Source organism: Phoxinus phoxinus, assembly GCF_949152265.1.
Source record: "Phoxinus phoxinus genome assembly, chromosome: 10".
Taxonomy (NCBI): domain Eukaryota; kingdom Metazoa; phylum Chordata; class Actinopteri; order Cypriniformes; family Leuciscidae; genus Phoxinus; species Phoxinus phoxinus.
The window spans coordinates 24,622,909-24,650,398 of NC_136885.1; the positions used below are offsets into that span (position 1 = coordinate 24,622,909).

Sequence of the window (27,490 nt, forward strand, 5' to 3'; positions counted from 1 at the left end):
TGTTGGGGAAAGTTACTTTTAAACATAGTGCATTACAATAAGCTAATTGCAATACTTAGTTACTTTTTAATGGAAAGTAATGCATGACATAAATTTTGCTCATCTGGACTGGGCTTGCTTGTTTTTTTTGTTTTTTTAAATAACAACAACAACAACAACAAAAAGTTATATTTTTGGCAAGTGGAAAGGCCCTTTAAGTGAAATGAATGAGCCTCAGGCTGAAGGAAATGCAAACAAACCTTTTAGCCGTGCTGCCATTCTGGACCGCAGAAAAATAGGACACAGGAGAAGAAAGTTCATCAGTTTTATAGCAATAAAAACACAAGAAATGAAAGGTAATTTTTGCTTATGGTTGATATGAAGGACTAAAAATAAATAAATAAATAAAAGTAGAAATAAATAAATAAATGCATAAATAATAGTGAAAATAAATACATTTTGGTAATATAAATGGCTATTTCTGTATTTTGCATGTATTTATTTATTTATTTATTTATGCATTTCTATATGTATTATACATTTATTTATTTATTTTTCCTTCTGTCATTTTTAGTCCTTCATAGGTTGAATTGGATCATCATGGAAAATAGTTGAATTGGATTAAATTGAATTCAATTCAATTGGAAAATAGTTAAATATAAATATATAAAGTATTTTTTGAGTAATTTAACATTTAATTATTGTAGGTTTGCATAATATTCACATTTAGTCTAGAAATACAACAACCATCATGACTCACACAACTGCACTTATTTCCAATTTCTCAACATGGGGACAGAAAAAGTTTCAGGCAATAAAGGGAAAAACAGTAACTTGTGTTACTTGTTTGAAAAAGTAACTCATAATATAAAAAGATATTTCCATGTAAATTTTAAAGTATTACGTTACTTTTATAGTAGAAAAAGAAATCTGATTTGTAACTTTTATAGTAGAAAAAGAAATCTGATTTGTAATGCATTACCCAACCCTGATTACTGGGTAAGGATGTTTGATACAGTATATATATATATATATATATATATATATATATATATATATATATAACAGAATAATATTTTAAAATCAATTTTATAATATATAAAGTATTTCACTTAAAATAAATTCTATGACTACAATTTGATCCTTTTCCCCATGACTTTACAGGCCCGATATTACATGCCCCCCTGTACATTTCTTGGAGAAATTGATAAAATATGGTTTAGAGAAAAAAATGTAAGCCCTACTTATTTTGTTCAATATCAAAAAGTAATGAATAATGAGCAGATTTTATAGGTCGTAGTAAGGCAGCTCCCTACATTTTTTGAACAGTGCTAATTTGTCACCATAGAATAACAATTATTCTATTTGGTCATCTTAGGTGGTGGAACTTATCTCCCAACTGTTAAAACATAAAATAGTTACTGATTAGCTCAGAGAATGAAAGAGCGATGTGATGAAGATACACAGCGGCTGAGGTGAGAGAGAAAACACTGCTCATTTGATGGCTCTGCTCTAATGAAGTGTGATGCCTGTGCCACACTGCGGGGCAAGGTGCGAGCGCGCCGGCTGCAAGAGACGACCGGGAGCTGAGATGGAAATGGAAGGAATGATTGGGATGGAGGTGAGGGGAGGAAAAATAAGGGTAGAGAGTGATGAGAGGCTCTAGGCAATTTGTGGCCAGAATTGCATGGAGATTGCCAACAGTATGAATAGTTAAAGGAAAGGTTTTGTGTCGAGGTGATTGAGGGAGCCATAGGTGTCATATTTGTGGTTTCATGACTGATTTTGATTACTAGGTGTTCATTCTCAGAAAAGTGGACTGTCCAGAAGTGCTGTTTGATAACGGTAGACCATATGACATCTCACTGTAATCCCCAAGATGTGACTGGCAGAAACAGGGCTGGGTAAACATTTTCCGATTAATCGCGAGCTTTATTTGAGCGAGCTATCTCAATGTTGATTTATAAAAATTATTTCAACAAACACATTTGCAATCGTGCTGATATTCAGTAAAAACAGGCTTGTGGGATATTGCTCAACTATGTTTTAAAATATGAAAACAAAAACTCATACCGGGGCATTTTTTGCACCCATATCTTAAATTTTGGCAGCATTTTGCACCAAACGAGTAAATAACCACTGATTTTTGACCAGCTATTCACGGACCAGCACCCATACCAAAGCACTGTATTACTAAGACAGATGTCTGATAGCAAAGCACAGAACACAAGGGTATTCAAACAACGTTTATTCACAATATCCACACATGAATCCACTATCAAGTCTACATCATACACACAGTTTACATCAGAGGATTGAGAGTTGATGCATGCACTGAAGTCAGTCTTCTTCTAAACTAATCATCTCAGCCTGCCCACTGTCTCCAAGCAGGGCCAACAACCTCCTATAGCCATTCCTAAAACAGTAAGAGAGATTTGTTTTAAGTAGGAATAAAGCAAATGGGAATGGATAGCACTGGTTTTAGCATTAGGTTTCTTCTCAGTTCTCAGTTGACATGTAGGTTACTTTTGCCGTACCTGAGTGAGGTATTCTTTCCCAGACCTCTCTTGCACTCTGTCTTTCTAAGGCTCAGTGACAGAAAGGGAATAAGAGCAGTCACTGTGGAGGGGTGAAGGACGGCTAAAACTTCTAAAACATTATACACCTGCTGGTCGTATACGCCCTCATTCTCTTCCATGAAAGCCCTGGGAAAGAAAAAAAAGAAAAAGTAAGTCAGAGAGAGAGAACAGTCTCTAAAGCAGCATTGGGTAGTGTGGCTACCTTACCGTAGAATAGTAGTGATGTGTTCACATGGTTGCTCTCCTACGGCAGCGGTGCACCTCTCAACAATAAGCTGCGTGATCTCTGTGCTCAGCCGCTTTACTGAGAGAAACAACAGGGATCTGATTAAATGAAAACAATGATATATATTCCATTTGAATTTTTAGCAGTAGTTAGGAGGTCTTTTTCAAAGATGATCTCACTAATCGATGAGTTTATCAGAGATTTCTGTCCCTCTGTTAAAAGCTACGGAACTACCACTTTGACGCTTCATAAAGAGATCGTAAAACTAATCCATATGAATTGAGCGGTTTACTCCAAATTCTCTGAAGAGACACGACTTTATATGATGAACAGATTTAATTTAGGCTTTTTAATTCACATATAAACATTGAACAGCGAACAGAAATAGAAACTCAACCGAACTTGCTCAACAAACCTCATTGGTTCTTGCAGAAGTTCAAGCGGGCTGCGTAACACACAAGAATGAACCTCATTGTCACATGTCCATCTAACATGCTTGAGCTTCTTTTTACCACAACTGATGTGTGAGTTGATGAAAGTTTATATGTGAATAAAAGCCTAAATTCAATCTGTTCATTATATAAAGTAATTGTGTCTCTTCAGAAAATTTGGACTAAACCGCTCAATTCATATGAATTAGTTTTACGATCTCTATATGAACTTCTTGAAGCGTCTAAGAGGGAGTTGTGTAGGTGTTAATGGAGGGACAGAAAGCTCTCAGATTTCATAAAAAATATTTAGATTTGTGTTTTGAAGATGAATGAAAGTCTTAAGTGTTAGGAACGACATGAGGGTGAGTAAATTATGACAATTTTGATTTTTGGGTGAACTATCCCTTTAAGCAGCCCAACTGTTTTCAACATTGATGATAAGAAATGTTTCTTGAGCACTAAAGCCGGGTGCACACTGTGCGATTTTGGCCACGATTTGGCCGTCTCAGACAAATTTAGCAAATCCTAAAAGAATCCTTTGATCCTAGGCTAAAATCTGAAGTCTTTGAACGTTAGTTTGACATGTTCACCGTCAGCCGATTAATGACCGTTGCGATCAAATTTGATCTCCGACGAAATTCTGGCAGTGTCAGAAGATTTGACTCACAGTCCTGCAGTGTGGCTTCTCCCAAGACGGCCGTCAAATTGTCTTTATTTTTCAAGATAAGCCGTGACCAAAATTAATATTTGAGATTTCTTTGTAGCAACCATTTCAATCCCATGTGTAATGCAGCTCACATCACCAAGCGTCATTGATTGATGATGTAAAACTCCGGACAAGTTTCCTTGTGTGCGTCCGTTTTTTAACGCGTCTTGACTGTCGTACAGTCTGACATTAATGACTGCTGAGATTTTACAGTGTGACATGGCTTACAGCGATGATCATGTTTGTACAGTCTGACAAGCAACAATCGTAAAGGACGATAATAAATCGCACAGTGTGCACCCGGCTTAAATCAGCATGAATGATTTCTGAAGGATCATGTGACACGGAAGTAGGGATGCACTGAAATTTCAGCTGCTGAAAATTATCTGCCGAAAATAGCATTTTCGGTTATTGGTCGAAAGAGAAAAACGCCGAAAATGTATGCAGCCCCACCCATCAGTGTTCAGCGCTCAAGTTTTACTCTCGCTCCAGCCATTATCACTGTTGTGACGCTCTGCTCAACATTCCTCTCTATGCACATTCACTAGGCTCAGTAGCTCACGGCCCATGCGAACGCTCCACTCGTGTACCAAAACGGTATTAAATAACCATAACAGATTAACTATATCCTTTTTCAATTACTTTCAGAGCTATTTTTTCAGCTGATGAACAAAAAAAACATTAACCGACAATGACTAAAAACAAAATGGTGCAGTTATGTTGACAAAACATGACTCCAGCACATGTGAATATATGGTTCTTGGTGTCAATGGGCCTCTATATGGTTTTTCCTGCCAACCTTGAGGCTCATTGACCAGCATCAGTGAGCGTAGCACCAAAGGAAGGGGTATCGTGAGTAAGGAAGGATCTCGGTCACTGTTCCTTTTCAGGAGCTCCAACAGGAAAGAGAGAACAGCAGCGAGTCGAGGGGGAGGAGCGACACCTTTAAACTGGAGGAAGTTTTCTCTGCAGAGACAGACAGAAAATTGTATTCATTGTAACAATTATTCCTGAAAGGTTGGACTTCTCCTTTTATACTCAATACTATGTGAGAAGCTACATAGGATTTACTTGTTGTTTCATTAGGTATAAATGTGAAATCAACAGAGAAAAGACTTCTACTTCAGCACGTGCAGAATGCTCCTTCTGAGTCTTTCCCCCTGCTGGGTGGCTGTTGATTCGCAGGCTGCCAGCAGGACAGGATGATTGACCACAGCTCCAGTAGAGGGTGTGGCTGGGAGGAAACGGCTCAGGTACTGGGAAATGACACTGTGCAGCTGCTGCTTTAGGTACGCCCCCTGAGAATGGGACACACTCACTGCCATGGACAAACCCTGAAGATGCAGATACAATCTTAGTTATGACAAAGTCAGGGAATTCACACATTTTCTACAATCCTGAAATCAACAATGACCTTTGGATATAGAGAAAGAGTTTCAGCAGTCTAAACACAGAGTACAAATTGGATTTGCACAGTATGTGAAGGAGGTGCGTTAACCTGCAGGAACAGAGGCAGACTGTCTTTGAGGGCCGACAGCATTTGAGTGTGCGCGCCACTGTCCTGCTGGAGGAGAGCGTGGGGCAGTAAGAGCACATCTACAATGCGAAAGAGCAATTGCTGTGCTTTGGAGGTGGCCAACAGCTGACTCCAATGCTTAACCAAGCAGCCTGAAAAATGCACAAAACCACCATAAACTTATAGTAAACACATTTTACTTCAGAAATAAGATTCATTTACAAGCGAAAAAAATTACATTTAACAAGAAGAGATAGAGAACTCTATGTAAAAGGGCACAGACCTACGGTCCAGTATGCCAGCTGTAGACCCTCTCGGCTCTTGTTCAGCAGGTAAGGCTTGATGTATTTGAGGATGTCTCCCACATACTCCAGTGCTCGAGACACCATTGCAGAACGCTCAGAGAGGATCTGGAGCTCACAGTATGATCGACCTACAGCCTAGTGAAGCACAAATGCACAGTGTTGGCAATACAGTATGGCTTATATATTAGAGCATCTGGTTTGAGTGCGTGTACCTTGATGAACACAGCCATTGCAGGTTTGGGATCTTTGATAGCACCAGGATGTAGGCCTCCTCTCTGCAGCACAGACTCCACTTCTGGAAGTCGTAGGACCTGTCTAGTTAACTCGGCCAGCTGTTCATCCAGACTTCTGCCTGTACACACAATACCACAGCTGCTCGCTCCGACACCCAAATCATATTAAGAATACCGGTTCGCTACTTGTGGTTGAAGGGTTAAAAATAAAATTTTCGTCATATTTATTACTCACGCCATTCTGAACCTGTATGCCGTTTTTTGTTGTTGTGTTGGGTCAATTTGATCGCAATATATTGTGACTAGGCCCAAGGTTGCCAACAAAAAGTATCTGCAACTCACTGATCGTTTTACAAGTGTTCCAGGTGTTGGTACTAAACATCCTGGTATTTAAGATCGCCTGTCATTACTCTTGTGTGCCATACAGTCCAGTAGGAAATCTTTTACATCAGAAGAACCGCTACTGGACTGAAGAAAATACTGTATATACACACCACCATGGTTCACTCTTACTATGAATTGGATAAATTGGTAATCGCCAATTGTTAAAGTCATCGTATCATTGCGGCTGCTGTTAGATGCTCTGGTTCCCATAGAAACAGTGTCCTGAGACGCACAGAACTGCGCATTGGCTGGATCTGAAATATATGCTGTTTATTCACTATGTGGGTGTAAAAAAACATTTATGGGAACACTCATGTCAGGTTTTGTTGCTGAATTAAAACATGCTTTTTAAATGTGAGTTCATGAAATTTCAGTATTTCCCCATTCAAGTAGATAGGAATTGGTCTTGCATGCTCAAAATATCTGCCTAGGTATTGCAAATATGTCGGCTGACTTTCCATGAAAGGGACTTGGATAGCCACAATTTAACTGTTAAAATGTATTTTACATCAGGTTGTTTTTAACAAAACCAAAACCAGAAAGTCATAAAGGTTTAGAATGACATGACGTTGAGTAAATATGACAATTTTCATTTTTGAATTTTTTCTTTAACCACATGCCATACCATTCCAGGAATGACTTGATGAGATCTTTGTACCTGCTCTTGTATCTGGGGCATCTTGGCTTTTATGGAGGTACTGTTGTAGAACACAGCGGATCCAGGAACGCACGCATAAAGCCTGGGCCGAACCTGAGCCTGGCCCAGAGCTGACCCAACTGACAATCTCTCTGTGAGAGAGAAGAAGAGTTGAGCTCACTCTCACAGTAGAGCCATTCTAACTACACACAGGAAGAAAGAGTAAATGGAGAAAAGACACTCACCCATTTTGCAGCAGATGATTTAGATAGTGGGTTACCAGCAGGGGGTGAAGCATCTCATCCCAGCCGAAGCTCTGCATAATGGACTGGATGGGGTGGGGTTGTAGGTTTTGAGGGGCAGAGCCAGGCATGTCTAATCCCAAAAGTGTGAAGCCTAATAATATAAAATACTATTAGCTTTTACACATTCATTCCCACATTTCTACCCTTAAAAAGAGCTGTACTTCTCGAACAAGAAAGACCACCCCCCCCCCCACCACCACCAAAAAAAAAAACATCACACTGATGAGTTGTTGTGGATGTGTGCATCAGAACAGCTGCACATGCACACAATTCCCTTCTATTCAGCTCTTTTAGAGCATAGCCCACAGAGAAAAGGCAGCCATGCAAAGAGAGCCCCTAAGAGAACAAGAGTTCATTTTCTCCGTTTCCCTGACCTGCTGCGGCGTCCGCGAGCTGTGGCGGGGGGGTCTGGGAAAGCCTCATGCTGCACAGGAAGGGGAAGAATTGGGACCAGAGTGCAGCTGCCACCGCTTGGTGGCGCTCTTTAGCCACGCTGGGGAGAAGAGCCCAACCGGGAGAGTCCACGGAGTGAGACGACGGGCCACAGTGCTGGTGAACTCTCCTATAAAGAGAAACAGATTAATGCCAAGTGCACACTTTCAAGACATGCAGTTTCTTGGCTGTAGTGTTGGTGAGCCCTTTGTGCAACTAATTCCTCCAGAAAAAAACTAAATGGGGAAGAAAAAAATTAGGTATTGAAAACCTTGAATAATGAATTGAATGAATTGATAGCGGCTATATACATTATAAACATTCCAAATACTCTGCCATTCAAATGTCTTGGGTCGGTAGGATTTTTTTATTTTATTGAAAAAAGGTTCTTATGCTCACCAAGGCTGCATTGATTTGATAAAAATATATTGTGAAATATTAACCCAATTTAAATGAACAGTTTTATATTTTAAAATGTAATGTATTCCTCTTATGGAAAAGCTGAATTTTCAGTGTGTGTGAGAGTGTGTGTGTATGTTCACTACTCACTACTCCTAATGTGTGTGCACTAATTTTGAAGGGTTAAATGCAGAGGACAAATTGTGAATATGGTTTGACTTCTACTTTTTTATTATATCATTATATCATTATTTAAAATACTATTACATACAGATATATTACGTAAAAATATACATTTTTGAAAAAAATAATAATATATTAGTCAGAATACTTTGCAACTTTTGAATGGCTAATATGCTTTCCAAAACAGTAAGTCTGGACACTGCACTGTTCTTGACCTCCTTGGTTTCATACACCTAACTTCTTACAAAAAAAACTTCCAAAAATTCTTGGTGACATGTCAACAAACAACAAGGAAGAAGGGTTTGCAACAGCTTTTAAGTTACAAAGAAGAAGAGGAGCTTAAAAAGAAAAAGATATGAGATAATGGTTGAGCAGATGCGAGGAGCCGTTTGATGTTTTGTCTCATTGCCATTCCCATTCCCCCCCCATAATCAGGACAGTGCACACACTTGACGACTGGTCGGCCAGATTTGAAACAAGTTTGAAATTTATAGACTAAAAACAAGCATTAAGAGCTTGAAAATAATTGCCCCTGTCTTCTTAAATTCAGTCAACCTCACAAAAGGTCTTCTGTTTTATTCCCCCATCTCATCTTTCCAGATTCATCCTTATTACAGCCTTCTTACATTTGACTGCTGCCTTTCTCACTGTCTGTATTATCTCCGTCCCCCTCTGCCCTCTCTTTCTCTGCGAATTCTCCTCATCTCTCTGGACAGAGGGATTAGACGGTGTGCGCTGGTGTGGGGCAAGTGGTTCCTCCGTGGCCTGGCGGTAGCTGTGAGGTTGGGTCTGAATGGGAGGCTGAGAGCACGAGTCTGGCTCTGCAGCGGCTGGCATTAGCTCAGATAAGCAGCTGAAGGGGCTGTAATCTCATTTAGACTGGAGATGATCCTCCTGTCCTGTCATTCTCAGCGATGAAAGTGAGAGCGCCAGGAAAGGGACGGGTGAGCGTCACGTGTGCGCGCACATGCACACACCTTTGCGCCTTCCAGCAAGGTTGCATCTAATCCACGGAGAGCTGAGACAATCGATTAGAGAGTGAATTCATTAGCTTCGTTACCGCGGCGGAATGGGCCTTTCACACCCATCAACCCTCATTGTACAAGACATCGTCAGAGACCCCACTTAATCCCCTCACCGAGGCGTCTTACACGCACACACCCCATACCATCTGAACACTCGTTTAATCTCTCCCTGGACTGCAGCACAGCTTTAGAACACACACCTCTGGAACATACACACAGACTTACACGATCATGCCGGGCACCCTCGTGTAAACTGACACATGGAATCACACACTCAGATAAGCATCATGAGCACGCCATCTGACACAGCGCGTAAGCTCTGATATCTCGGTATCGCTCAACACACACCCCACGTTGATGGAGGACCACGTCCTTCACTGTGACATTAAGCAATAGTACTTATTTCTGACCATGCATATGTTATAGTATCGGCTAATATGGCTTTCAAAATAGTAAGTAGGTATAATAGAGTGGGGTGGGGATGGACCCCATGAAATTAGAATCAAAGTTTTGTGGCTTTTAATCTTTGTCTATAAGCTTTGAGGCTAATCTATATGCTAGTGTGCTCCCTAAAGCAGATGAAAACATTTAGCTTTCCATTTCAATAGTAAATACGCCAACACAAGCTCCTCCTGTAGTCAATAATTTTCTCCCTAAAAACTCATCTTTGATCACCAAAATCACCAAAAATATAACTTTACACTTGCATCATTTAATATACGCGGACTCATGAATATTAAAATTAGCCCCGCCTCCACTCACTCCAGCTCAGAGATCCACTCGCTCAACTTACTGAGGTAAACGCTGCACAATGGTATCGCTTTTTCCAGCGTCGGACATGACGTAATTAATATGATTAGCCGTTTGCTTGACTACCTTATCAACCAGCTAATAATGTGTTGCTAATGTTACACAAACCCTGTTCCCGTTCACCATCTCGGAGTCAGACAGCTGCCTTCTAACAGTCAGTATCCTTAGAAATGCTTTGAACAACTCAGAACGTCAGTGGAGAAAGGCATATATTTCATCATGACATCGTAATATTCATCATACAAACTATATTGCTAAATCTACCTGATTTTTCATATCGACAGAAAAATATACCAGTAAACCTGGCTTCTTCAGAGCGGTATGCATAGCACCCATAGTTAATATGCTAAAGCTCACTGGCACCTACGTGATTGGTTACAAGGTAGTTTGTGACGTTAGAAACACCAGCGATTTCAAACCGAGTTTTTGAAACTGTCTTTAGTTTAGATCACTGCAGTTTTAAAGAGAAAATACTCAACAATGGTGTGACTTATTCATTTGCACATAGTTTGCCATATTAAAAACACCACATAGACATTAAAGACATTACACTGTACACTGTAAGACCACGTACTTAAAATAAAGTGCAACTGAAATTCCCATCAGTAAGGCTCTAGAGTCTAGAGAACATTTCTATACAATAAATGTTAATTAAGCATGCAAAATATTAACTAACAGCTAAATTAATCATAGCTGAGTTTCCAACGTAGCATTCAAAGATCTCTTGAAATCAAAATTCAAGTTGTGTGTTAGCTTTGAGGCCATCTATATGCTAGTTCAGGATCATCCTAATGTGCTGATTTGGTGCTCAAGAAACATTTCTTATTATTATCAGTTGAAAACAGTTCTGCTGCTTAATATTTTTATAATTTTTTTCAGGATTCTTTGATGAATAGAAAGAACATTTCTTTGAACATTACATCTTTACTCTTTTCTATAATTTCTTATTAATTTAATGCATCGTTGCTGAATAAAACTAATTTCTTTCTTTTGAATGGTAGTATATTAATGCGCAGGTGTTGCTCATTAGTAATCACGCCACCGGCCTCGTGCCGTCCTCCCATGGCCCTCGACCTCGTCCTGATCGCCACAATTGGTATTTATGTTATCATTGTACAAAATCCATAAGATATTAATTTAATTAATATAATATTAATTAAAAAATAATGATTAACACTTCAGATGCATTTAATTTTTTTCACTATTTACAACTTTCTCTGAAAACCCTTGTGCAAATGTACTCCTAAACATTGACAAAAATCATTTAAAATGTCATTCTCTTCCTAGAAAACAAATAAAACACACAGACGAGTCATGTTGCACTACACAAACGTTTGGCCCACTAATACCAACTGCAACTGACTAGCAAGTAGCAAATCATAGTTCACGGCTGTGAAGTAACTTAACTCTATTTTAAGGCAAGTAAAAACTGGTTTGGGTTCTTAAATGAGTTTGACAAACGGCCCCTGCTGCGTTGAACAGAAACAGAGAAAAACAGAGATAATGCTCACCAGCTCCCTTCTTGGCCTCAGTGTCACCACGCTCTCTGTTTTCCTGAGGGGAGATGGGGCGCACGGTTGAAAGCGCAGTGGGAAGGAACCAGATTAATCGATTGGCTAGAACTCGATTAGTCACTTGGCAAAGGCGCCACCGTGCTGCAGGGGTCACCATTGCGATCTCACTGCCCACACACACAGAGGATCGTGGCAGGGAATGCAATGAGGAGAATTAGAGCGTGACTAGAGCCTGGCCTGTGTTATCTGCGTGAATCATCCGTCAGTTACAGTCTGCCTTACATCGCCCTGTAGCCGCATGCTGGCTAATTCACGTAAGGCTTGCACATGCCACCTCCAACTTAACAGCCGTAATGAAGACAAGGTTTAATTTACCAGACCACATAATAACACATTAATTGTGTCAGTGAAAACGCATTAATAAAAGCGATACAACAGAACCACAGTGAAATTAAGAGTAATTTGTAAGGACACGTTGAAGAGCGCCCCCGTCCCTTTAAACTGGGTCAGTGTGATCTTAGTGCCACTGCCAACATGAGCCCGTTCGGGTGAAAAAAGTTTTATCGCCCATTAATGTGCAAATGAGTTGCCCCCCACCCTGAGACCCTGCCTCAGAATTGTGGGAATTAGTTGTGTTAAAGTGATTCAGAGTCAGATTCTTTACCTTGGAGGACTGTGTGTGTGCACGCTCTCAAACACGGACACCTTACTTGATCGCACCCTAGCCACCTCTGACCGTGTTAGCCGTGTAAGGCACACCGATGTCCCTGCCATGAACTCGTCCCTCCCTTCAGCTCTGCCCACACTCGGCCGTCTCCATCCAGGACCGGACCCATGGGCTGAAACTCAACACAGCTCTCTTCCAGCACCTATATGGGCTGACCCAGGTGCCGCAGGCCCCTAGAGATGCTCACAGGGGTTCTGTGCACAATGGATAAGCTTATCTCCACGCTGCGTTGTAACTACTGCACAATCAAGCTATTGTCAACATACAAGGGATGCAGGGGAGAGATTTGAGCTGCGCGGGGGCAAGGGTGCCATATGTATAAGCTTCTGGGATCACTGTGTGTTTGTGTGTTCGAGGAACTGCCATATCTTTACATGTGTGTACTCTCACCGTAATTGCGCCAGCACCGTCTGCAGGAAGCCCAAAGCGGAGCTGAGCTCTGACTGGCGGCAGGCGGGCAGCAGCAGTCCAAAGCCCTCGTTCAGAAGCCTCTCCTCTGACAGCGTAAGATTAGAACTCGTCTCGAACACCTCGCTCACCCCCTCTAGGTACGAGCTAAGTGGCGTCCAGAGAGCTAGCTTGCGAGAAGGCTCGGTGGTCTTCAGGTAGAACTCGCGGGCCGCTTGGCTAAAGTAGGCAGCCAACTGCTCCGCCAACGCGCCAGCATCCAGTCCCTTCTCCAAATACAGCAGCACGAGAGCCAGCTGGCCTCTCCACTGCAGCGCACGCAGGGCCGGGGGAGTGGAGTCGGCGGGCAGCATAGCGAGTAAGTCGCACGCTCGGCTGGCCACGTCCTCCAACTCTGCACACTGCGCCAAGACCAGGAAGAGCAGCAGGAAGTGCAGCAGGCCAGTGTCAGAGAGCTCCATCATCCGCCTCTGGTGGAACTTTGAGTAGAGTCTGTGGAGACGCAAGACAGACATGGTCATGATGTGGAATAAAAACTGCTAATACGATATATATAATTTTCTAAAAACCTCATTGTTCAAGTTCATTGGTTGTTTCATTGGAGGCAGATCTGAATGTTAGATTGCAGTTGATTGTAAGAAAGAGGTGGGGTTGAAGCAGACGAAATGATTTGAGAAGTCTGGCATACGTCACCAGAGAAGTTCGAGTCATCGAGTTTTGACAATTTGATTAAGCATCATGAGGTCAATGAATGGATGGATAGTTTACAATAAGACTTTTACGTTTGCAATGCATAAAAATGGGTGTAAAACATAAATGAATGTAAAATAGTATGTCACACAGTGGGCCATCTTTTTAGTTTTTACCTAAATTATATTATCCAAATTACAAAATTATTTCCCGGTGTAATTCCAGATTTTCCAGAATTTGAATACTAGATTTCAAAGTTGCCCCAGACTTTCAGGACTTCACTTTTGTGAAATATGTATTGCGATATGTACCGGTAGTTGGCTATACTCTGCCCTAATGTAAATCAATATCTACAATACAAAATTGTCCTTATGGACTCAAGACTGATCAATATTTAATCCATTCCAATGATATTTCCAGCACACAAATGCTGCCGTACATATAAAAAGCTGTGAAACAGGTGTTGGGGTCTATCAGTGTCAAACATTATAACGACACTTTCCCTCTAACCTAAGCACTCAACTCATTGCTAACCTCCTCCAGACGTTCAGTTATCCTGGAGAGCTGTGTGCCTGTGAGCAGCGTGTGCAAGTTTGCTTCTTTGTGTGTGTGTGTGTGTGTGTGTGTGTGAGAGAGAGAGAGAGAAAGAGAGCGAGTGTGAGTGAGTGTTGTTTGATCCTCCGGGCACCACGGTGAAATGCCTTTAAAAGACCATGTTAAATGTCAGAAACACTCAGGCACACAGTGGTAGCTGCACTGTCGTGTGTGGCTCAATTTGCTGCAGCACAGGAGGAGAAATCAATATTGAACCCCTCCACTCCCCCCTTCTTTCTACTGTTGACTGTTTGGCCCAAACAGAACCCTGCAGGTTCCATAACAAACACACTGCACTACAAGCAGGCCTTTGAGCATCCGTTTAATGTTTGGACAAAAACACATCACGCAAGGCTGCGGGGAGTCGGGCCACATCACGGCTACACATAGACGGTGAGCAAGAAAGTGTGGCGCAAGCTTTTAGAGACTGACCCGAGATAGAGAATGAGCCAAAGACGAACGGAAGGCTGTCGAGATATTGTTTGCGTTTTTCGCCTGTCTGTCTGGTTGTTTGTTTGTTTATCACGGACAGCTTTTTTTTGCGCCTGCCACGAGCAGATGCTGCTCATTCCCAGAGTACGAGCTTGAACGCGCTCCCTGCCGATCTCATTAATGCACCATGCGCCGTGCCTCCCACCGAGCGCGCTCCAAGCCCGAGTGCCATCAGCACACAGCCCACACCTCCCCGTGTGGCACGTGTGTTTGTGTGTGTGTGTGGGGAGGAGGAGGAGGAGGTGGTCCTGAACCAGCCAAGTCAGCCCCCGCCACGCCATTGCTGGAAGCCGAACGCCTGCGTTAAGGTGAATTAACTGCTATGCTCGTTAGCTAATTAGTCTTCGCGGTTGCAGCACGGCTGAGCACGGTCCAGACAGTAAATTCATTATCCACATTTTGTTCGTTTCAGTGTCTCACCAGAGCCACAACACGCAAAACGGACTGACGACAGATCTGAGATCAGCACGCAGACGTGACAAGATCTAAACTTTGAAAAGAGTCCCAAGGCACATTCTCACCTGCCCTTGAACTGTCTCCAGGGGGCCCCGCCAGCATGTTCTTGGCCCAGGTGAAGGGCTAGAATACGCAGAAAGATATGGAAGGAGTTGGTTGAGCGGTAGAGCTGCGTGTGAAAGCTGGAGCCGACAGAAGCAGGGCTACAGCAGCTCTTAGCCTGCTGTAACAGACAGAGGGGAGTCCTGCTGATACTGCCCAGCGCCGACACACCTAACCAAGGCACAGTGAAAGAGCCGTTCTGCGGGCACATGAAAAGAGAAGAGAGAGTTCTGTATTAAGACCCCAATATACTCATGGTGAAGTTCATTTTCATTAACGGAGATAAAAAGAAGTTCGAAATACGTGCCCAGCAATATACTATTAGGAACATCGCAAAGCAGCCCACACTGCTGAGAGCGGTGTTTAGAGGAATATGTACATTTCTGTTGAGTACTTTCCTCTCAATAACAAAATAAACAACAAAAATGATAGCAGTGAGAAAACAGCAGTTAAGAAAGCATCTGAACATAGCAATGTGGACAGACATGTTTGCACATGCTCTGCAATTCGGCACTCCAGTCAAGTTACGCCATGTTTATTCATATACCACTTTATACAATAGATTGCTTAAAATCAAGAAGCTTTAGAGTATTAAACATGAAAAAAAAGTGTCACTGTCTCTTTCAATTAGAATGACAACTTCAATTTCAAGAATAAAGCAGCTCTCCAGTGTATTTTTTTTACCCGCGAACATCTACGCATAACTTCATCCATCACCATTGACTATTAGTAGTTCGAAAGGGTTTAGTAGCTGTTTCACACCCCTGAAATGAACCAGATTGGCCTGATTTTGTTCAAAATTACATCACATCAGTTTGTTATTCAATTTCACTTGAAGTATATTGGGGCCTTTATAAGTAGTATAGAAGGGTCTCTTATATGCTGATCTAATCAAAGCATATATCAAATGTTCTTCAATATAATGAATATATTCTTCAAGCCAATTACTCTGCAAAATCTGATTCAGCTTGGATATCAAAAGCATAATAAATTAATATAATATCATTATTTTTTTATATGATTTGTTATGATATTATAATTACATTATTATTATTATTTTCACGCAAAAAAAAGAACTCTTCTGACTTCTGGATCTCAATGAATGTCATGTTACTGAAATAATATTTAAATGTGATCTTGCAGTAATGAGTAATATAATAATATTATATAATATAAAATCATAAATTATTTAAGTTATGAAAATTGTATTACCGTTTCCATTTATATTGCATTATAAACTAACTTAACTTATTATTATTTTCAGATTTAAATAGAGAAAAAATTGGAAAAATGTGGATGTCACTATACATCATGCTTCCAATAACTGAAATAATACTTAAATTTGAATGTGATCATGCAGCGATGACTCACTAGATTTTTGCTGTAATATTCCCAGAGCGTTGTGACAGCACTGACGTTTGGTCCCCACATTAAGCTGAGGCTGAGGCAGCAATGGACCACCATTCGTATCTGCTCTTCCTGTGCAGCTTTCTGAAATGTAACCACATTGACATTTACCTTTCAGAAGACATGTGTGCACAGTACAAACAATGTCTACTGTAATGCTACTCATAAACATCAGACACGAAAAACGAGCATATTAACCAAATAAACACATAATACACAGGAACATGCAACATTATTGTAATCACCTTTGGATCACAGCTAGACTTCAGCAGCCCGATCACAAAACTCCAATTATCCTCAAGTTGTTTCTGAAACAACAAACTTGCCGTTATAATGTTCATCTAAAATTCAGAACATCTCACCATGTGATACTAGTTAGTGTTGATCTACCTCCTGTTGAACAGTGCCATTCCGGTTATGCAACCCAATCTGGGCCAGGTGTGTAAGCAGCCACCAAGAGAAGCTCTCAGGGTCTTTACAGTGCATGGGGAGCCCTGGGTCACGGTCTCCTGGGGGCGTCCCCTTCAGAACCGTCTGCAGCAGGGCATTTACATAACTCCAAAAAGACTGGATTGAAAAGTAAAAATAGAATCAAGAATCATACGAAACTACCATCTATGCAGAGATTGTGTATGGGCTAACCTGAGTGTGCATGCTTTTGCTCCTGTGCTCCAGTAAATGCATGAGTAGAATCCATAATTCTTTTGTGCAGAGGCAGTGATAGTGATGAGTGTTCAGAGTCTCTGTTGGTCTCACCTAGAGAGAGAGAGAGAGAGACTAAAAGATTATACCTCCTAAGCTTTACACCACAATGCTTGTTATTGTTAAAAAACAAACCTTATTATATTTGTTCATGGCCAGACCAATGAGATCACAGAGCAGGTTGTTGACCTGGTCCTCAAACAGACTGATGTTCGTGAGCGTCTCGCCTGTCAAATTCACGAACTGGTGCGCGTAAACTACCTGACCTTTCAAAATCATCAGGACCCAACACTCATTAGTATGACAGTCCCAGATTCAGGGTCACAAGTGTGATTTACAATCTCAACCCATGTTCAGCTATTGCAACATACCCATCATCCTTTGCTCCAACAGGTGCAAGATCTCCAGAACAGACCAGATGATGTCCAGGTGCAGATGCAATAATTGCCAAGATGGAGGAAAGAGCTGTAAAGTGGGTGACACAGTTAGTTTATTTCCCTTATGACACTTTCTTTCGCAACTATGGTGAGTAATATGATCAAATATAATTGTTGCAGATCTAAACTGAACCAACATAGTGTGTATCGTATTCATTTTAAAGCACTTTGTATTTGGCCAGTGACCTTCCAAAAGTCCACCAAAGTAGGCCAAAAGCGTGAATATGAAGCATTAAGACAGATATTGTAATTGCAAAAACGCTAATGAAGTTACATTTCCATGAAATTATTTTAAATTTTCTCTTTTAACAAAACAATCATTGCTTCACAGGAATAAATTACATTTTAAAATAGGAAAGTTAAACTGTAATAATATTTCACAGTATTGCTGTTTTATTGAATTATTTTCAGTCTTCTTGAGCATAAGAGCCTTTTTCTTTTAAAAACATGAAAATAATATTACCAACACCAAACTTTGAAATGGTGGTTGTTATATGTATAGTTAAATATTGCTTATTATTACCAGTATGATGTACTGGTATATTTGTTAAGCAAAAGTGATCAAATGTCACTCTTCCTGTATTGATTTAACATTCATTTAATGACAAACAGTGTTTTGATTATTTTATTCATAAATTTTTTTTTTTTTGCATTTTACTGCATTTTTAATCAACTTGACAACAATGGCTGTTCAGTCAAACGATGGTTTCTCTGAAAAATACCATCAAAAGGCTAAAAGGTATCATTTTACATTAACTAAATTGCACAGCACTACTTGCTATTTAATGACACACGTGTTCTGCAGTACCTTCCCCTGATGCTGAATTGTAAAAGCACTCTGGACATTGGCTGGCAGATTTTTGATTCGTCCAATAAGCAGCGTGATACTGAAGAGCTCCTCCACCAAGACTGAGGGCAGTTGAGCCTCCGTGTCTTTAAAGGGGTGAACGGGACCTTCATCTAAGGATTGCGAGGGCTCCAAAAACCTGGAGATCAAAACACAACGTGAAACCCATTTCTGATATTATTACCGGTACGCTTGTACTACCAAGCCACAGCACATTTTGACACTGACAGAGCAAAACTATTGAGCTCCCTAAGGCTACGTCTACATTATCCGGATACATTTGAAAACAGCGTTTTTTTGTTTAAAAGCGCTCCCCATGCGTTCACAATAGCATTTTCAGACGTTTTCCAAAAGTTTCTCATTCACACGGAAACGTCTGTTCATACTGTGGCATGCGTAAACCCTCACAAAAGCTCATTAAGGTGATTCAGACGGAAAAATAAATAAAGTTATCGCGCAATTCTTCTGGCAGGATAATTTTCTTTAGCAAAATATCTCACCATTTACTGATGGGTCCAGGTCGCACTCAGTCACCATATTTGGTCTAAAACGCAACTGTATTGGGTCTCATATATTGCCGCAGGACAGCAAATGCGAGCAAATTTTCTGTCATATTTGCAGGACTGTGATGTGAAGAGTGTGCAAAGTAACATATTTTAGCAACAATGTTAAAGTGAATAGCACATAACAGGCACAATACCGGTATAAACATGAATATCTATGGGTTCAATGTGCGTCACATGACTAAACTTACATCATCGTTTTTAAATACCACCGTTTTGACAGTTCGCACTACAACGCGAAAACGGCGTTTTGGCAACTTTGGAGAGCGTTTTCAAAAAGCTTCAGTTTCATTAATAAAAACGCCGTCTCAGTATGGACTGAAGGCCAAAATGGAGAGAAAACGATGCATTCTCAAAGAAAACGTATTATGACAAGGCCTAAAATGTGTACCTGTAAATGAAGACCTTGATATAGCTGAGGAACAGCACACACTCCTGTCTGAGTTCCTCTGCCTCATAATGAAGACTGCTTGCCTGACCTAAAAAGGGTCAAAATATACATATTCATATTTCAAAAGTATTGTCAGAATGCAACAAATTTTCAGTCTCCAGATGCTTACCGAAATCATGCGAGCTGGACTGCACCAGCGTCTCCAGTTTTAACACCTTTTGTCTGAATGGAAAGACAGATTGTCAAATTAGCAGACTTCCTGTTTCAGCAGACAACATGGCAATCCTCCAGAGCCAACACACCTGCACTCCTACCTGAACAAGCCAAACAGAAGTTTGGTAGATTCTACCAGCGCTGTTTCCGTCACCCATGGGAAGTCAAAAATATCAACCGTGTCCCCCTCAAAATCCGCAGGAGCTGGATCGAGCTTTAACAACAACCTAATCATAGAAAAAATAGGATATGAGTGTAATATACAGGTTGACACAGATTATATCATCATTATAACATCTGGACTAAGTACGTACCTCTTTAGGGCTCCTCTGCTGATGTAGCCATTTGATGACAATCGTCCTGTCTCTTCTCTACCTGGTTCATAAGCACAGGTGAAGCAGGGAGGCTGACTGGGAGCAGATTCACCATAATGATCCAGAGCAGACGGGGACACAGGTGGGGTGAGGGACTGTGAGAATTCACTCTCCATGTCAACAGGGTGGAACAGACCACTGGGAAGAGTGTTGAATAGAGACAATGAAACTACTCCATGCAATAAAGCCCCTTTTAACAACACATTAGACCGAGTAATGTAACCAAACAACCATTTAATAAAACTTATAAACTAAAAAAGCCAGGCTATAAGACAACCTTGAACCAGAAAAGACCAGCAAATAACTGAGGCTGCTGTATTGTTACTTTCAGCAGTGAACAAACACTTATCTTTCGAACAGCTAAATTGCCAGCAATCGACCTGGAAATTGTGTCAATAGAAATAGAAACCAGTCCTTTTCAACAGACACAACTATATCATTCATTTCAAATATAACAACTTCTGTAATAACACTTACTTCAACACTGTTGACAACAACTACGTCTATGAACGACCTTCTTCCCAGTGTATCAATGCTCTCCCGCGCTACAATCACACCAACACTGCGCATGCGCACGAACGTGTCGGTCATCCAAGCCTCTCTTTGATTGGTCAGAAGTTCTCGGGGGCGTGTTCGGAAACTGTAATAATATTACAGCATTTAAAATCTTGAGAAGTTTTTGTGCGCGCGCTTGTCATTCTTAGTAAGAGAGCGTATTAAAGAACGCGGAACAAATACAACGACAATATATTGACATTACATGCAGGAAATGTGTTATTGTCGTTAAAATCACAGCTCCGCGCTGGCAATAAATAAATATGAGGCAATTTTGAATCGTCGCGTGTGTGATCCATTCATATGTAGGCTATTTTAAGTGCCTTGGTCTGCCCCACATTACTCCAGTCTAATTTAAAAAACAGTATATCGCTGTTAAGTAAAACTAGACCCAGGGTTATCCTGATTTCCATATGCAGATCTATCTCCGCCGGCTGCAGCTTTGGCCATCACGCATACATTTTAAAGCATCCTTCCAGTCCCCGCATCTGAATGCAGATATCTCGATTTGATAATCTTTTATTCGACGCTCAGGTCTTATCGGCTAGTTTTACATACGGATGTAACAGTAGCCTATGTCTAGATGGTTTGGTGAAAACAACATAGGTAGTTCGACATTTTAGCCATTAGACCTACGACAATTCGACAAAAACACGTTTAAACACCCCTTCGTTTTATCTTTGTGGTGTCTTGTCTTGTACGTGGATTTGTGCATCTCAGCGCGCGCACGGACAGAACAGAAGGTAAGAAAACAAAGTCATGTTGACTCTAACCATTGTTGTCGCTGACCGAGAGGGAGGAGATTTCTCACTATAACGCTCTCCATCCTCTCTGGATGTGATTTTGTCATGTGTCTAAAAATAGGACACTGAAATTAATGTAATTTGCATAATTTTCATATTTTAAATACACTCTTGCATGCATGCATGCATAGACGAAAGAAAAAAAAAATTATATATGAAGAGAAGTTGTCTCTTAAAACCTAGCAAGCCCCCTACTTAGACAACATTGGAAATGCAGATTTTCAGACAGTCAGAATGTTCAAGATACTTCCATTTTGTAGCAATATCTTTTAGTAAAGTGATTAGGTTGTCCTACTGGCTGCCGCCGTCTGTCTCAATCTATTAACTCTGAATAATTTACGTCCTTAATTTGTGAATGAAATGATGTTCCTGTGTAATCAGAGCACGAGGACGTGTCAGGCAATATGCTGATTAGCGTGCATGAACTCACTGCATTTGTAAAGATGAGATAAGATGAGCTACTCTTTATATGGTGGAACATATAGGTAGACAGATGTATAGTTCTTATTATTATCAACAGGCACGACCCTTGTCAAAAATAGAATAGTTTAAGGGCAAATACAAAGTATTAATGCAAATAGGCTAAAACAAATCATGCCAGCTTGAAGGGCATGGCTATTTAAAACAATTAATTTATGTCAAACTAGTTATTTGACCTTTTCATAAAGTGCAAAAACTATTCTTTTTATTAGTTTTAAATAGCACTGAAATAGCACAATTTATTTACATTTTCCATGCTTTTATTTTAATCTTTTTCCTCCATTTACCTCAAGGTCAGAAAAATCCTCGCTGTGCTGCCATACTTTTAGATAAATATAGCTCATAAGTTATAGTTCATGCAATATTTTTCACACCAAGTCACTTGACCTGACTAGTAACATGGACCCCCTTTTTAGAAATTGGACCCACTTACTCATTGCCTCGTGTATCCTTTGTACACCCCAACATAAAAAAGAGAAACATTAAAGGTTAAGTATAAAACAAGTACTCAACAGAATAAATCACTGACTCTACAATAAGAGTACCTTAAACGTGACATACAGTTAAAGCTCCACAATGAGTTTAAGTAATGAGTAATATTTCACTCCTTATTGGGTTCCTTCCAAAAAAAAAAAAGATTCCACCATTGTACTTCAAAACGTTCCCGTCTCTTTTATCTGAAGGTGCCCCCCATGGCTTCGTCTTGATCAATTAAACTGCTGAAAGGCCCTTTCCCTCAGCCTTTTCAGCACAGCGCTTTAGAGAAATATAAAGTTATCAGTCGTTCTAAGCGATATGAGGGGAAAAAATAAGTAGTTTGTCTATAAAAATGTGGAGGTGCTTTATCAGAGTCCCTGTAGGCCTTGGAGCCCTTGTGCTGGATGTTTGCTCTGTGGAATGGATCATCTGTATGGCAGACCCCTGGCCCCCTCCTTCCCCACTTCCTCAGGCCGAGCAGCTTAGTGTGAATACGTCCTGGCTTTACTGAAAGATTGACTGGGTGATTTTGAGGAGCAGGGAAAGTCCATCCATACTGAAGTGCATAAGAACAGAAATACAGTAGTATTATCCGTTGTCAAGCAAACAATTTGAGTAATCCAAAATCAGTCCATAAATGATTCATATTAACATCAATTTCTTTGTTATAATATTAGACAGGAAAATTGTAGAGCTAAATATTCCTGCTTCATTTAAAATGTTATGTCTTCGCTTCCTGAACTCTGTGCAAAGAATATAGTTGAGCCCTGCAGATGGCGAGTGAAGGTAAAGTTAGATAAATGCATCGTTTGCATGCCAAGAGCAACTAGCGTTAGCACTGTGTCTTATTGCTGAAGACATTTGCATCGAAACCTGTAGATTGAGTGTGTAGGAAGAGGTAGTGTGGGTGGTTGTTATTCGTTTCTGTCAGAGAACAGTGACCTAAGGTGATGGACTTCAGTTTTTTTTCTGCTGTGGCGGACAGGTAATGTTTATATGAAAGAAACTTAACATATCTTTGCAGCTAGGGAAAACTTTCAGATCAGTTTGCAAAGTGGAATGTGTTTGTAAAATGTGCTGTTGTTGTTGATATCAGTGTAACAGCTAAATATTTGTTGGATATTTTGGATAAAGTCAATATTACATTTGTACACTGTTAAAATGATTGTTGGTTTAACTTGAAAAAGTAAATTACCTGGTTGCCTAAATTTTGAGTTAATTGAAATCAATTTTTTGAGTTAAGGAGATTGGTTTAATGAACAGAAACTCAAAATATTATGTTATCTGAACCACATTATTTATCTAAGTTGATTTGACAAAAGATAAAAAGTTGTGATAACAAATCATGCCAATTATTTTTTTTACAGTGTAGTGGTCGAACCCTGTTTTTTGTTTTGGTGTTTTACTTCAGGTATTTTCAGTTAAATTAAACATTTTACATTTAGTTAGAAATGAAAGTTTACACGGAACTTGACAATGAACACTGATTCATTGTTTTAGTATTGTATCTAATCTACGCCAAAATAAATGTATATATTTTTAGGTAAACAGACTGCGATTTTAAAATTCTAAAAAGTAAACTTTCTTTATTCTGAAAGTAAATGTAAAGCCTGCCCTTAATCAATTAGGTTATTATTAAATAGAAATTAAAATATTTGTTCATGCTGTAATTTACTTTCTCAGTATTATTCTTTTTAGTAACATTGCTACAAATATGATTTAATTCTGCCAACACACCATCAAGTTCCCCACCATTGATTAGCCTTTGTATTCATACCTGCATGTTACTATCGCTCTTTCATCTCTTTACTTTGCTGAAACATCCTCTTTCAATTCAGAATGTTACTCTTGCTCCTTTGTTCCTCTGTTTATTATACGGGGCTTTACATGAAATATGCATGAAACACAAATGGACTCTCCAGTTCATAAGCATTTTCATAAGTGAATTTGCCCAGTGCAGATATTCATGTGGACAGACAGACTCTCACTTTTCAAACCATGGTTTTGGTTGTGTTGCCTGTTAACTGAGAGTGTTTTCAAGAGGAGATATTGAAACCTGTAGACTAAAACAATTCAGACACTGAATTGTTTCAGCTTATCACATATCACTGGGTCTAAATCGCTTTATCGCTTGTCAGTCATACCTGTTTGATTGCTGTTTTTCCCTTGGAAATGCTCCTATCATTGACGTGTTTATTTGATGCAATTTTTATTTTGTTATGGCCCTCTCTTATCCCATTTCCTTTCTTAACTTTTAGTAGATTTGTTTGAAAGTGTAAAGTAGGTTTTAAAAAAAAACTGAAGACACCTTGTAAACCCGAATAAGTTGGCGTAACTAAAAAAATGAGGCAATCAGTGACATAAAACATTTTAAGTTAAGAAATTCAAAGTTTAAGTACACTATATAACACTTAATTTAATCTCTCTTTTGAGTGTCATGACAAAGCATGCTGGGAAATAATAGTCTAATTTAAAAAAGAAGGTTCTAATTACTTAAATAAATTTAAGTTGCCTCTAAAACAAATTAATTATTTTGAGTGTTAGGTTTTACAGTGACATAATAACAATCAAATCAGTCTTTTATTATTTTATATTTGAATCAATACTTTTTTTTGAATCATTGTTTATTTGATTATTCGAATGGCTGTTTGTTAATTCATTCCCTACAAGGTTTAAAAGTCCTCAAAGAAGATTAAAAAATATATTGAGAAAACTAATGGGAAATATCCTTCAACCTATTGGGCAAAACATGAATGCTCATTGTTCCTATCATATTGCTTGCCAGTTTTCCAGGTAGATTTTTGTTCTCTATTCAGACATTTTCCATGGACACAGTTTGAGAAACCCTGGTGTAAAATATAGCCTATTTGCATTTTTTTAATCGTGCCTGTCTAGTTGGCCCACATTAGTGAAAAATGTATTTTTCAGTAATTTAGCGTAAACCTGTTAAAGTGTCATATTAACATTGAGCTTAAGCAGGATATATATATATATATATATATATATTTAATAATATGACTCAATTTCAATGGGACAACTTGTAAGAGTGTACTTTTTGTTCAGACCCAGCGGTGAAACCCCCCTTCAACCAATCAATGCATTTCAACCAGTCATCAGTCCTTTTGAACTGCTGAAAAGGCTTCAGTAAATGTATGTATTTAAGAAAGAGAACAAGCAGTTCTTAATTGATACCATTGTGAATGGCAGGGCATGGATTGGAGAGGCCCGCTGTGCTGTTGCGGTTGCCCACACACTGCTGCAGTGGCGCGGTTGGGCCGCCGGAGGGCAGCGCGGGACCGAAACCAAGTGCCAGTGGAGGGAGGGATGTGCGGTCGCGAGATCGCTGTTGGCCGTGCAACACGGACTACAGTTCATCTCACGGGTCAGCGCATATTTTAAACAGCCTTTATTACCCTAACCCAGACCCCAGTTTCCCCCCTCCCGTTTCTAAATCCGTTTACTGAGGGTCTTTTATAAGCAGAAATGTGAAAAGTGCTGACTGCTATTCCCATTTTGAGGATATCTGACTTCATCAAATTACAGTTGGGTTTTTGAATATTTCATATTTGATCAAAAGCCCTTTACAAGCGGCACACACACTCACGGGCCCACATGGGGCATGATCAATTTTTAAAACTCCAATTATTATGCACACATTGACCCACAATGCCCACTTTAATTCAGATATTTATTAAGAAACCTTTGCAACTTTTTCACTTGTATTATTTCAAAGGTGTCTAAAGCCTTTAATGAAAGCCTATTGTGCTATAAGTTTGGGGCTTGCATGTAAACCGATTCATGCTCCCTTGTTTCTATCGAACCGCACAATGCTGCCGTTCCCCTTTTAACCCCACATCTAAAACACTTTAAAATGGCCAGCCTAGGACGAAGGCCAATATTGGCCTTGGCTGTACCTTGAATAATGAATAATTCATCTGTTTGACCTTTAGCTGAAGTTTATTGGAGGGTGAAGGCGTCCTGCTGGCCTGCCTGCTGCCTGGCCCAGCTTGAGCTCTGTTTCCCCTCTCCGTCATGTCCCCTTCGATATCCTCGCCTTTTCTCGCTGTCGCCAAATGAGGTGTGAGGACACAAGATGTCTTGACCATCAAAGTTCCTTGCCGTGTCTCGGTCTTGTGTTTTGACTTGTTTTGAAGGTCAGGTTTGTTACGTCCACCTATATTAAACATAACCTATGAACCACCGTAAGCTCACTCGGTATCATGGTATCTTCCACCTGCTGTATGTCTACATGGTGAAACATTGCATGTAAACGCACATCCAGTGTGCGGAATGACAGTGAGTGATTGCTCTGAATTGGTTGTGCGTTTGTAGAACTACATTCATTTTCAATTAATCCTCTATCCCAGCGCCCCTTCAGTCCCATGAGCTCTTTTGCAAAGAAATGGCTGACTGGACTGTTTTACCTGTCGCCTTAGGCTGGTGTTAAATGTCATTGACATTAAATTCCCTTTGTTAAGTCTGATTTAATTGTGTCACTGGTGATTTTTGTCCTCAACTGGCCAAATATGTCAAGTTCTGCTCGTTCCATTTCCCTTAGCTTATGTTCTCAAATGGTTTATGTCTGCTCATCCTGGTTTGCAATATTAACATGTCCTTCACGGCTAAAACCATGGGATTGAGTGGTTATCATATGGATACGTTCAAAATCTCTCTATATTGATAATTTGTTTGAAAACATTTGCATCTGAAAGGCTTTATCCCACAAGGATCCCCAAGGGCACCATCAAGGATAATTTGTTTCCTTCTCAAAGAAATGCTTACTTTTCCCCTATATTATCCAGAATTTCCCATCCATGTATTTAACAAAAAATAAGAAGTTAGAGTTTAGAAAAATGTAGAAGATTTTGAGTTTGAATAGATTTTAAATGTTGCAACGGTTCTCTGGAATACTTGCTTAATTTGGTCATTTGTTGGCTCAGATATTTCCTGGTATTCACTGTCACCCATGGCAAAGTTCATCTGTGTTATTAGATAATAACATATGTTATTTTCATGTCTCTCATGTCGCACCACAGACTTGCTGGCTATAGAGTGCCACAGTCAGGTTTTGGAAGCAAACATCCCATTCATTTCTGAAAAGGGGGATA

General features: G+C 40.0%; 1 protein-coding gene across 2 annotated transcripts; it reads right to left on the reverse strand.

The window, feature by feature from the left end:
- Positions 1-2,210: 2,210 nt before the first annotated feature.
- mms22l (MMS22-like, DNA repair protein) lies at positions 2,211-21,455 on the reverse strand. Of its 2 annotated transcripts, XM_079625748.1 has the most exons (26): positions 21,396-21,455; positions 20,545-20,707; positions 20,008-20,205; positions 19,795-19,920; positions 19,650-19,702; positions 19,481-19,568; positions 18,488-18,665; positions 17,614-17,707; positions 17,378-17,508; positions 17,183-17,296; positions 16,931-17,107; positions 16,786-16,848; positions 16,505-16,624; positions 15,097-15,332; positions 12,782-13,291; positions 7,676-7,863; positions 7,242-7,392; positions 7,018-7,148; positions 5,955-6,094; positions 5,721-5,877; positions 5,420-5,589; positions 5,044-5,255; positions 4,721-4,887; positions 2,766-2,862; positions 2,517-2,684; positions 2,211-2,395 (listed from the first exon to the last, which is right to left on the reverse strand). In XM_079625748.1, exons 3-26 carry the CDS (start codon positions 20,181-20,183, stop codon positions 2,320-2,322), a joined length of 3,723 nt encoding a protein of 1,240 aa, XP_079481874.1. In that variant the 5' UTR covers positions 20,184-20,205; positions 20,545-20,707; positions 21,396-21,455; the 3' UTR covers positions 2,211-2,319. The 2 variants fall into 2 exon arrangements, with proteins under 2 accessions (XP_079481874.1, XP_079481875.1); XM_079625749.1 differs by lacking the exon at positions 21,396-21,455 and having other exon boundaries at positions 20,545-21,060.
- Between the last annotated feature and the right edge of the window lie 6,035 nt (positions 21,456-27,490).